The sequence below is a fragment of the Suncus etruscus genome, chromosome 12 (genome assembly GCF_024139225.1).
Source record: "Suncus etruscus isolate mSunEtr1 chromosome 12, mSunEtr1.pri.cur, whole genome shotgun sequence".
Classification (NCBI taxonomy): domain Eukaryota; kingdom Metazoa; phylum Chordata; class Mammalia; order Eulipotyphla; family Soricidae; genus Suncus; species Suncus etruscus.
Genome location: NC_064859.1, coordinates 96660652 through 96672858, shown reverse-complemented (window position 1 = coordinate 96672858; position 12207 = coordinate 96660652). Strand labels below are relative to the sequence as shown.

The following is a 12207-nucleotide window of genomic DNA, read 5'->3' as shown; positions in this document are numbered from 1 at the left end:
AAAATATCAATATATTCTTAATGATCACCATTAAGAACTTTTTCATATACTTTTATTAACACCAGATTGTATTGATACTAACTTATGCCTGAAAACATTTTGCCTCTAGTCCATATCTCAAGGGCCTTAGTTCAAACTTTATCTTGATCTGAGAATATAATGAGTTTGTATTATTTTTTGTCAAAGTTTAGGGATTTCTTTGTGCTTTAAAACTGCTATCCAACAAGGGAATGGTTTGCAAACATGTTTACCATAACTCTATCCCCAAAAGGCATTTCTTATAATTTAGCATATTTTGCATATTAGTTACATTTAGTTGAAATTTAAGTTTATCCAATTGATTTTCTTATGACTGTGTACAATATCTTGATACATTTTATCTTATCCACCTTACATAATTGTTCCTTGGTGTCTGTAGTATAATGTTATAATTTTATGCTCCAGATATTTGGAAACCCTAGCTTTGAATTTTAGATCTCTCTGTCCCATTTCACCCTGGACCAAAATTTCTGATTTTATTTGCACAAACAAGCTGCTGATTCTTAACCCCAGGGTTCTCAGATCTGGCATGTTAGTCTCAATTTAAGAGTCAGAGGACATCTGTGAGGTGTACATGCAATATTCTATTGCTCCAATACTCCTATATGCATCTATTATACATAGGGGTTTTGTGACACAGTTGGAGAGACAGACATCTCTCTCCATGTGCAAACAGGGGTGCCAGCTCTCCCAGAGTTTGCACACGAGCTCACTGTTTTTCTCCTAACATAAGGCAGCTCCACTCCATTTGTGATAGTATTTCTCTAGCTTGTATAGATGAGGATACTGAGACCCAGTAAAAAACCTTCTCTCTGCTCTAGTAAGAATGGCTTTCCTGCTCAGTCTCTAAGGTGCTCAGTTTCATGCTGTTCTTAGTAACCTGACCTCTGTCTAGCAATCTCTGTGCACACATCAACATGGAAGGTGAAATGAAGAGGCAAGTGGGGCTGGATTTTATGTTTGTTTTATTTTGGTGTCATGGCCATAGCCATAGCTTGCTTAAGGTTTATGCCTTGTGGTGCTCAGGGACCATATTCTGTGCCAAAGACTGAATCCATGTTGGCAACATGCAAGTAAGAAGCTTAATTTTTGTAGGAATTTAATTTAGTTTAATTCCTGTATTCATTTCTTTGCCTTGGTGCTGGTCTTATTGTCTAGAAAATGCTACCCTTCATTCCTCCAGCTACCCCATATCTACCTATATGATCTATTTTTCTTTCCCAGTTGGGTGCTGCAAAAAGAGAATACAGTAAGACATGACACGTGCATTTTGGGAACCCAGGAAGCTGAAGAGGAAGGAAGAAGTATACACTCTGACCTGTGGACAAGTTTCCTGGAGGTCATTAGAGCTGCAGCTGTGCCTGGGGTTGATGCTGCTGCTGAGCTGGGGTAAGTGTCCCTCAGAGAAGAGCCATTCCTGCTGGTCGCCAGGATGTCTTAGCTGGAGCCCTGGAGAGAAAGGTGTTTTGCTGTCAAGATAAGGCAACATGCTCAGTTGAGTCCTAGGAAGACAGGAGTGCTACTCAATGAGTACAGAGTGTGTTGGCCTGAGAGCAAAGAACAGAGTCAACCATATGAGTGAAGTAGGGGCAAAAATAATGTTTACACTATTACTGAGTAGTCCTGGGCAACTTATGTTAAATTTCTTTAAAAACAACATTACTGTGGGCTGGAGAGATTTGACATTATTTTTTTTTTTACTGATTTCTCACATTGTATTTTGATCTTGTCATTTTATGTCATAATTTTCCATTTGCCTTTTCATCCTACTTATTCCTCTTTTCTTTTGTCGCAAGCATTAAATTACCATTTTATTTAAATTCATGTCCTGGAAGCCTGGCACAGGAAGGACTACTTCAAAATCAGGTTTTGCTTTATGGTCAAGCAGCTGTGTGTGTGTTTGTGGGGGGAGGGGGCTCTGACTCTTCAGCCAATTTGGGGTCATGGTGCTGTGTGTTGTGGGGTCAGATCCCAGCAACAGGAGTCCAACTGCGCCCTAATGTCTGAGCTCCCATCCTTCTGCACACTAAAGCCTGATCCCAGCCCCAGGCTCATCTGAATTCTCTCTTCTTATTAGAGAATGACCTTTTACAATGATCATTATCCTTACAATGACCTTTTGTAATTCTTTTTTCTTCTCTCTCACTTTTTCTTTAATTTTTAATTATGTGAACAATGCTGCAAAGAAAGATGACAAGGTAAAGTTACAGTGGAAGGACACTCACCCAGAAACAGAGTTTTCAGAAGTAATCACCCTGTTGACTACTTAATTTTGAACTTACAGTCAAAGAACAATAAGAAAAATAAAACCGAACCTATGTGCAATTACTTTGTTCCTCAAGACCCAGATTGTAGTACATTATAACATTTCTTAGTGGTACACAAAGCAATCTAAAGCCATAAAATTTATGTAACTCCTTAAACTTGAAGGCATAGTAGTTTTTTACATATCCATGCCCATGCAAATTAGTTTAAGTTAACCTCAAAAGTTTAAGTGGATTTTTCTTTTACGGTTTAGAGTCAAAGAAGCACAGTAAAAACGGTGTTAGAGTGGCATTTATCATTTGCATAGGCCCACCAAAATATGGGGGACATGGAAAGACAAACCTTGGCCTAGATACAAGGAGACCCTACCCCTGAAGTTTCCTGGCATAAGAACAAATCTAGGCTCCAGGCAAACTAGTTTGTCCAACCCAGGTCATTGTAGTGCCAATACAGTTTTATTTTTCACATAGTCTCTGTTGTTGGCATCAGATTTCTGTATTAAAGATCCCGGAATCTGCATATCCTACATTGAAGTCAAGATATTGTGGAGCGTCCTCTAATTTCAACTCACAATTTAAGGGCAATACAGAAAGCCCTGTCCAGTAAGGAGGTCGTTGTTGTTTAGTCTTCTCAGGGTTAAGGGAAGATTCTTTTGAGTAGATTGATGTCAGAGCAGCAGTAGGGTCTTCCCTGGTAGAAGATTGCTTCCAGGTGATGTTATAGATAACTTTGGATGTTTCATAGATGGTTCCCTAGTTCAGGGTGAATGGAATAAGCCCATTCTTCTGAGACCTGTGCCAGGTCATATGTTCAGGGTGTAACACACAAGATTTGTGTGTTCCCATCGCTATTAGATAAGAACTCATTCGTATGCATAGTATTTTCCACTTTAATATGCCTATGCAAACAAGGAATAATGCCATGTGGCATTATCAGCGCATATGGTGGCCGCAAGAACAAGTCCAACAAACCCCATGACTTGGTTCAAACATAAGCATAAAACTGAGGGACTCTTTCACCAAAATTCCTAATTGAACAGTTCACAAAGAGAAGAAAAGATAAAAAGTGGAGAAAATGAACAATCTAACATAAGACAGTGGACACAATTGTCACCTTTTAAGGAGATATTCAATAATAGTTTTAGTGGTTGAGGGAATATATCTACAATATTCAAAGGAGATATGCATGTCCCTTTTATGTCATTAGAAATAGTCGGGCCTGCCAAGCCTCCCTGCACCCCCCAAGCTATTCCCCTATTTCTCCCCTGGACTCCAGGCCTTCCCTAGGTGCCAGCTCAGGTGGCCTGAAGTGGGTTCCAGGTGGACTCTTTAGGGTTCTCCGGCTTCCCCTCCTACTCTAGGGGGGAGGAGCATGGGGAGGAGGACAGGCTTCCAGTTCTCTCTGATTCTAGAGGCCAGCTCTTCCCAGGTATGGGGTTAGGGGACACCCCACGCCAAAGGCTTTCTCCCTAGCTTAGGGAGTGCTAGGAGGCTTGGTATCCTACTTATTCTATGTGTGTGTTATTGTTGTGACACATTCAAACGCAATCAGGACTTACCCTTTAAAATGCACATAGGGATACCTCTTTAAAGTGTCAATGGTATGTACTCTATGGATGCTAGGAATCGAACCTTGTCCAGTTACCATTGGTCTCCTTTTTTATCTTAATTTTGGTTTAACTTTTTTTCTTGAACATATTTATTACTGAAGATGTAGAGATTTTTATTACAAAACCCAGCATCTGAATGAGAGTCTTTACTCAGTTTTTAATTCCTTCTACTGATGGTTTTAACATTTTCTCTTTAGAAATCATCCAGAGCTCTGGTTGTTTTAGGGTTAAATGATTCCCAGAGTGATTTGATTGTAAGATTATTGATTGATCTGTCTTTAGATTGGGGAATAAATACAATCTTACGAAATATTTCCACCTTTTTCTTAAACTTACTTGTAGTTTTTCATGTGTTCTGAACAATTATATAGGTTTCTCCATGAGTCATAGTTTTATAATCATATATTAGCCTTTCTAATAAATATATAATCAACTTCTCTCCTCAATTGAACAAGACTACCAGAGATGTGAATTTTTTTTTCAATTTTGTTCCACATTAGACACCACTTTCACTGATTTTTTGGGGTCTGGTTTGTTTCTCTCTTACACCCTCTGTTCTACTGAAAAATTGATGTTGTCTCTTGTAGTTTTTTATGAAGGTTAGGTAATTGTAAGAAGTTTTCTAGCTTTATATTCTGCATAGTAAAATATTTTATTTTTCTCTTTGAAATTCATTTAGGTAGTAGTAGAACACTCAAACCAGAACTAAAAGTATTCATTGCTGTTCTACTATTTTTTAACTTTTAGCTGCAAGTAAATTGTGCAATTCTTAAATTAATTTTCTAGTAACACCCAATGATCTTAAGGTGTTAATCATGGCTCTGCACTCAGGGATTACTCCTGGTAGTTCTTGGATGACCATATGGGATGCCAGGAATTGAGCCCACATCTGCTGCATTGATGGCAAGCATCTTACCTCTATACTATTGCTCCTAGACTTACTTTCTTTTCCCTTCTATATTTTTAAAACACCATTATTCATAAAGTTATTTATAGTTGAGTTTTTTGCAAACAATCATCCAATGCCAATCCCAAAAGCAGTATCAAGTTTCCACCATCATTGTTGACTTTGACCGAAAATTTTTTTAAGTTTGTTTCTTCAAGTTTGGATTTAGGTTTTGAGTGTTGTTAACTCTGCAGTTTAAATAGAGAATTGATGTAAACCATGGATGTACCAGAGATCACATGATCCCTGCCTCCTGTTGCTTCTCATCTCTCTCTACTTACTTCCTGCCTTGATTATTTTTTTCTTTGTTCTGCTCTTTCCTAGACACTTGGGTCGAAGGTGATCTTGGAATTCACCATTAATACAATGCTTTATCTGGTTTTTGGGTTTTTTTTTTGCATTATAGTATGTTTTACTTGCATAATACTCAATGGTAGAGTTTTGTAAGGTGCCAATTAAAAACTTTTTCTGGGGTTGGCAAGGTGGCGCTAGAGGTAAGGTATCTGCCTTGCAAGCACTAGCCAAGGAAGTACCGTGGTTCAATCCCCTGGTGTCCAGTATGGTCCCACAAAACCAGGGGCAGTTTCTGAGTGCTTAGCCAGGTGTAACCCCTGAGCATCAAATGGGTGTAGCTCGAAAACCCAAAACAAAAGAAAACAAAACAAATTTTTTTCTACCTGTCAGGAACCCCCTGTTGGATACTGAGCAGTGCATCAATTGGCTCGGTTAAATGACATGGACTGCCGACCACAATATTGGATTGGACTTGCTAATTTGTTGAATGATTTGAAAAATAATAGATCAGTGTTCAAACAACACCTAATTTTTGTATATATTAATATTTACTTAAGTACCATGATTACTAACATATTTGTATTTGGGTTTCAGTCATTCAAATATACACGCCCCCTTTACCAATGAAATCATCCCACCACCAATGCCCCCTACCTTACTCTTTCCCCACCCCAACATGTCTTCAAGACAAGCATTTTATTTCTCTTACTCACTCTCATGATCATGATAGCTTTTGATGCAGTTATTTTTCTAACTGCACTCACCAATCTTTTCTGCTAAGCTTCATAACACGGGCCGCCCCTTCCAGGCCTCATCTCTATTGTCTCTATATATTATACAATTATGTCCTTTATTTTCTTTAAACACAATGATGAGTAAGACTAATCTGTGTCTATCTTTCTCCCTCTGACTCATTCATTCAGCATAATAATTTCCATGTCCACCAATGTATAGGAAAATTTTATGACTTAATTTTTCCTGACAGCTACATAATATTTCATTGTGTATATGTATCACAGTTTCTTTAGCCACTCATCCATTGTTGGGCATCTGGGTTTTTCAGATGATGGATATTGTAAATGGAGTTGCAATGAACATAGGCATGCCGATGGCATTTTTGTATTGTGTTTTTATGTTTATTTGTGTGTGTGTGTGTGTATGTTCTTAACGTATATTTCTAGAAGTCGTATCATATAGAAACTCACGTTTCAGTTTTTTGAGGCATTTCCACATTGTTCTCCCTAAAGGCTAGACTAGATGGCATTCCCACCAGCAGTGAATGAGAGTTCCTTTCTCTCCCAAACACCAATATATATGCTCAATTGCCTCATTTGCCTTGTAGCTGGGTTCTTGAAGCCTCAGATTCTTTTGGTTTTAGGGTCACACCTGGCAAAGCTCAGGGGTTCCTCCCGCTCTTTGCTCAGAAATTGCCCGTGCAAGGCTCAGGGGACTATATGGGATGCCAGGTATCTAACCACCTTTGGTCCTGGGTTAGCCACTTGCAAGGCAAATGCTCTATCTCTGTGCTATCTCTCGGGCCCAACCCTCAGATTCTTGATTTAGGTATGACTTTTAATGGGCATACATTGACACATGAACATAGAAACTCACTGAATGTAGAAATGAATACAATTATCTGCAGAGGAACAAAACCAGGTTGAAAGATGTCATGACGGTTTCTAAAAAAAGAGACTGGATATCTTTTTTGTGGCTTTAAAAATCAGCCTTTGAAGAGCTCACATTGAAGACCTTTTAGGATGAGAGTCTACAACAGGACTTTTTCAGCTGGCACCAGCTCTCTGACAAATATTTTAATTTGACTGTGACGATAGTATGCAAAGTAATGACATTTAATTCTCCCAGATTGTATAAAAAGAAAAATATGTCCTGTTTACTGTAATCAAACAACTTACTGAGCACTTGAGCAAGGAGCAGAATTGGTCATATTATAGTGGATTTGCTAAGTTATATAAACAATGTAGAGTAACGTCTAAACCTTCTTTTATTAAATATTTTATAATAAAATTTAAATCTCAGGCTTTCTTCTACTGACCTCTTTTGTAACTTTTTATTTCAGCCAGTCATAGTCATACAGCCTAGAGTATAAGAAATTGGACTGAATGGGACATCAAGGATGAGAGTTTAGTTCACTTTGAGAAATTGATTTTCTCTCTGGAAAGTTCTAGAAAGGACCAGTTATGCCCTGGAGCAGCAACAAGCTTGGTGGTGGAAATAGAAATACAGGCTCCCATCAGGAAGCTCCAAAGCCAAAGGTTATTTCTGATCACTCTCTCATTTTGCCTTGAAAATCTCATTTCACTATCAGTTGAAACACCACTGTGATCATTGTGTTGGGAAAATGTGACTCTAATGTGCTGCAATCAACATCTCCTTTGTGTTCTATGCCATACTACAGCAGAGTGGCTCTCACATGTCTAAATTTTTTTGTGATTTATAGATATTCCAGCACTACTTATAAAAATAGCCACGACACAAAAAAGACATGTCCAATGCCACTTGTTGAATAGATTTTTCCCACTGTGTCACCTTTTCTTTACTTACAAAGATTTTGTTAACTTTAATTACGTCACTTACACAATCTTTTCCTGAACAGTTTCTTTTTAATCTGAGAAGTTTAAAGGGACACTGAGACTTGGTAGTTCACTGCAAGAATCATTCTCATGCTTCAACAAAAAAGTGTGTGCCATGTCTCAACTGAGTGTGGGAGAGAAATGTATATTATTCCTTTTAAGTCCCATGTGAAGTGGGCTGAGACAAGAATCTACATGTGGCCTTCCCACATCCCTTTCCTCCTCTGTACCTCATATTCCGCACGACTGCAACACAGTGTTCATCCAGCTCTGAAGTGTAGTCACAGGTGCTGGATGGCCATGATGAGATTTTCTGCAAAACTCACATCACCCATCAGATACTCCAGAACGTTCACTGCCTTTCCACACATTGTACTAGATCTCCTTTGAATTGCTCTTACTTTACTGCTCCATTCTTTTGCTGAGGAATCTGACATCAACTGCCCATATATGGTAGAGAGCTCTTGTTCCTATTTTCTTAGATAGCACTTTTGTTTTTCAACCTGGATATTCTGCATCAATAGGAGACAGTAAGAGAACATCATGTACCCATTAATGGAGATAATCTTGAAGGAATTGTTGGGTTTCCTCACAAATGTTGCTTATGGAATCCAGGGAGAGTTGAGAAGCAAGGAATGAAGCTTGAAAATATGGATGAGAGTTAATTCTGACTAAATGATCAGAAATGTTTTTTCTTTCTTTTAGGGGCTACCCAGGACCAAGCTTTTTCTAACAACTCAAAAAGAGAGGAGGAGTGGCCAAAGGTAAGGCTTGGTTCTGATGGGATATCTGTTTGTGGAGGGTCCTTCCTCTTTGACTAGATTCCATAAGTGGGCATGCCCTTCTGTAAAGCCTCTTTGGAAGGACTCAGAAGAGCTGCTTCTCTTAAAAGGGACTTTTGAGCTCATAGCCAGGAGTAACCCCTGAGCGTCACCGGGTGTGGCCCAAAACCCAAAATAAATAAATAGATAAATAAAGAAAATAATAATATTCACACATTTTGGCAGAACAATGGTGGCAGAACCACCTGTCTTAAATTTGTTTTAGGGCCACACTAAGCAGTATACAAGGCTTATTCCTAGTTCTGCTCTCAGGAATAGCTTCAGGAGAGAGACTGGAGATCATATGGGTAGCCTAAGATAGAAATAATTTTTGGCAGGCGGAGTAGTGGTGCAAGCGGTTGGGCATCTGCCTTGTATGCGCTAACCTAGGACAGACCACAGTTTGATCCCCCAGCATTTCATATGGTCCCTGACACTAGGAGTGATTCATGAGAGCATAGCCAGGAGTAACCTGAGCATTACAAGGTATGGACCAAAATCTAAAAACAAACAAAAAAAATCATATTGATATGTGCAAAGCAAGCACCCTACAAGCTGTATTATTGCTTTGGCCACCAACTTTTCCTAAGATTTGGTGCTAGTTATTCTTTTTTGTTGACTAGGCAGACCAGGAAGTTTCCAGAAAATTTATTAATTCACTTTTATATGATTGGATCTTAAAAAGATTCTGGGAACCTTCTAGTAGCATCTGGGCAAAGTGTTCCCAAAATATAAACAAGATCAGAGCTGACAGAGTTTTCTCTCTTTCTACTATCAGTAATTCTGGAAAAAATAACTTTCTTCTTGTGATGGTGAGAGGAATTCACAAACCTTGTTACTGTGAAGTTACCTATTTGATTTATAGCTCAGTCTAATTTCCAGGGAGAATAAGTCAGACTTCCCTTTCAAGGAATCCAGAAAAATTAAAAGAAACCTGTGTATTGAGGAAACCCTACCTAGTTTTGAGTATCTTTTTTGCTCAAATTCCACATGTACTCGGACACACTTATCTGGAGAATTGAATGTTTCTAATTTTTCTATCTTCTGTTTCCAGTAACTGATACAATTAGTACATACATCATATGCCTTATACTGTGTAAAATAGATGAAAAGAGGAAGGATAGGAATAAATATGATAAAAACAGAAGGAAGCTTTATTCTTAATCTAATCTATTAGGTATCTCCTTAAATTTTCCAATTGTCATAAAATATGCATAACCTATAATTAATCACGTCCCTCATTTTTGAGTGTTTTAAATATATCAGTACAATAACATTATGAGAAAAACTCTCTTATTATTTGTTTTCCATGATAAGAGCTTATATTCATTTTCCTTTATCTAATCTCCTTCACTCTCAACTGACAATTCTGGAGTTTCCTTCTTTAACGGCCACATTGCAAGTCATTGTGGTTAGTCGCAGTGGTCACATAATTTGTTGGCAAAATGGGGAAGAGTTAGAAGATCATGGCCACCAACAATTATTTTTTTTATTTATAGCCTACCTAGAACAAAATAAAATAAAGAGGGAGGTGTTCTATCTAAAACAGTGCTTTCTGGTATCAACAAAAAAATGATATGCCTTATGTTTTGTTGTAGTTGGAGATTGTGAAGCATTTGCCATTGTCTTGTGACCCGAAGATTTTAAAGTCCAACATATACTCTGTATCAGGTATGTCTCTGTGTGTATGGGCCATGCTTGGCCCTCTCTCCTGAGTGATCAAGAGAATCTTGATCACTTTTTCTCTTAAAATGTTTTAATTTGCAAGCACCTTATGCTTAGTACCTCTCTCTTACCCTATTTTTGTCTCTTGTACCTCAGTTATTTCTGTGGAGGGACACAGACCAACATACCCTTAAGAAATGAAACCAACATATCTCTGGGGTGGCTTGCCTGGATGAGGGCCACTGCCCATACTTATTTTGGGGAACCCATGACATGGAAGCTGTGGGTTGTGTCTTAGCTACCTCAGGTTTTCTCCATTCTTGCAGAGTACCTCCAATGACTTCTCAATAGATTGGCTACCTACATAGCTGACATTGGTTGTAACACCCAGAGACTGTGAATATTCCCTCAATGTACTTTATAGCTTCTAGTTGACCTCAAAGTCTTTGAACCACTTTTTTTGGGGGAGGTGTCCACACCTGTCACCACTCTGAGGTTATTCCTGTCTCTGCACTCAAAAGTCTCTCCTGGCAGGCTCGAGGGACCATTGGGGATGCTGAGGTTTGAACTGTGTCCATCCTTTGGTAGTCCTGTAAGCGAATGCCTTACTGATGTGCTGTCAATCCAGCCCCTTTGAAACACTTTTAATTGACTTTTGTGTAAAGTGTGAGATAATAGCTCAAGCTTTGTTCTTACAGGTAAATCACTAGTTTTTCAATTTGATGAAGAGGTTATTTTTATGTATTTTGATATCTCAACTCCTTTATCAAAATTATCTGTCACATATCTGGGGTTTGCCTTTGGGCATTACATTCTGATCCATTGATTAAATACCCTATCTTTATTTGGGTGCCATGTCATTTTGATCACTAGCTTTATAATATAGTTTCAAATTTGATAATTAGATACATTTTTAATTAAAATTGATAAATTTTTAGCTTTAGGGCTCTATCACACAACCAGGTTTCTAGAAATCCAAGATATTCTGAATTCCCAGTTGGGCTGCCATGATTCTTGTGACCTATTTGCATGTACATTTCCTCTGGTGTTTTAGTGCTCATAGAATTTGCTGTTCTGTGGCCATCTATAACTGTCATAATTTTTCTTTTTCCCTGATAGATTCCTTTAAGTTTGTTGCTTTTCCTGATTTATAGTGCCTTCAAAATGCAAAGACAGTGAATGGAAGGGAGCAATAGGCAAAAGAGGTCTGGGAGAGGACCAATGGTGTCATTGTTTAGATACTCTAGATCCCTTAAAATTGAGATCTCAAGAGAAGACTTGACAAATTTAGAGCATGGTTTCAGAACTGCCAGGGACTACCTATACTTCAGTTATTACATCCCATAGTCCATAGACTTCTCAGCAGCTAATCCTAGATGGGGCATATGGAGCAAGTTATAGGGAATGAAGACCTGAGACCTCCTTAATGGCTTCTTATCTTTACAGTCAATACACTGAATCCTTCAGATGTGAAATTTGTGGCTTCCATTGGCATTAAGGAAACTGTGAGTATTTATGAAATAGGGAGGTGAGGAACAGGTTTTGAACTCGCAACCCTTTGATGAGTTCTTTGGAACAGGCAATACTTCATTTGGCAGAAAGAACAACATTTTAAGTTGGGAAAAAACACGCAAGAAGCTGTGTAGTCTAGGATTTCAAATTTATTGGACTTATTTACAGCTGATAAATATATTTAAATTTTTGTGATTAAATGTATTCTTTTTTTTGGGGGGGTATACCCAGCAATGCTCAGGGGTTACTCCTGGATCTCTGTCAGAAAAAGCTCCTGGAAGGCATGGGGGACCATATTAGACGCCGGCCACCTTAGGTCCTGTGTCGGCTGTTTGCAAGGCAAACACCGCTGTGCTATTTTTCCAGCCCTGTATTAATTTTTTTTTTTTTGGTTTTTGGGTCACACTCTGCAGCGCTCAGGGGTTACTCCTGGCTCTTTGTTCAGAAATCACTCATGGCAAGCTC

At 38.5% G+C, this 12207-nt stretch overlaps 1 protein-coding gene across 1 annotated transcript in view; it reads left to right on the top strand.

Annotated features, from left to right (window-relative positions):
* The first annotated feature begins 956 nt into the window (after positions 1–956).
* Positions 957–12207, top strand: part of LOC126024306 (phospholipase B1, membrane-associated-like) — an 85893-nt gene continuing 74642 nt past the window's right edge. Inside the window, exons 1-6 of the mRNA XM_049784694.1 lie at positions 957–976; positions 1264–1428; positions 3665–3732; positions 8450–8508; positions 10164–10236; positions 11677–11735. Of these exons, the coding sequence (XP_049640651.1) occupies positions 957–976; positions 1264–1428; positions 3665–3732; positions 8450–8508; positions 10164–10236; positions 11677–11735 (444 nt within the window). The remainder of the gene's footprint in view (positions 977–1263; positions 1429–3664; positions 3733–8449; positions 8509–10163; positions 10237–11676; positions 11736–12207) is intronic.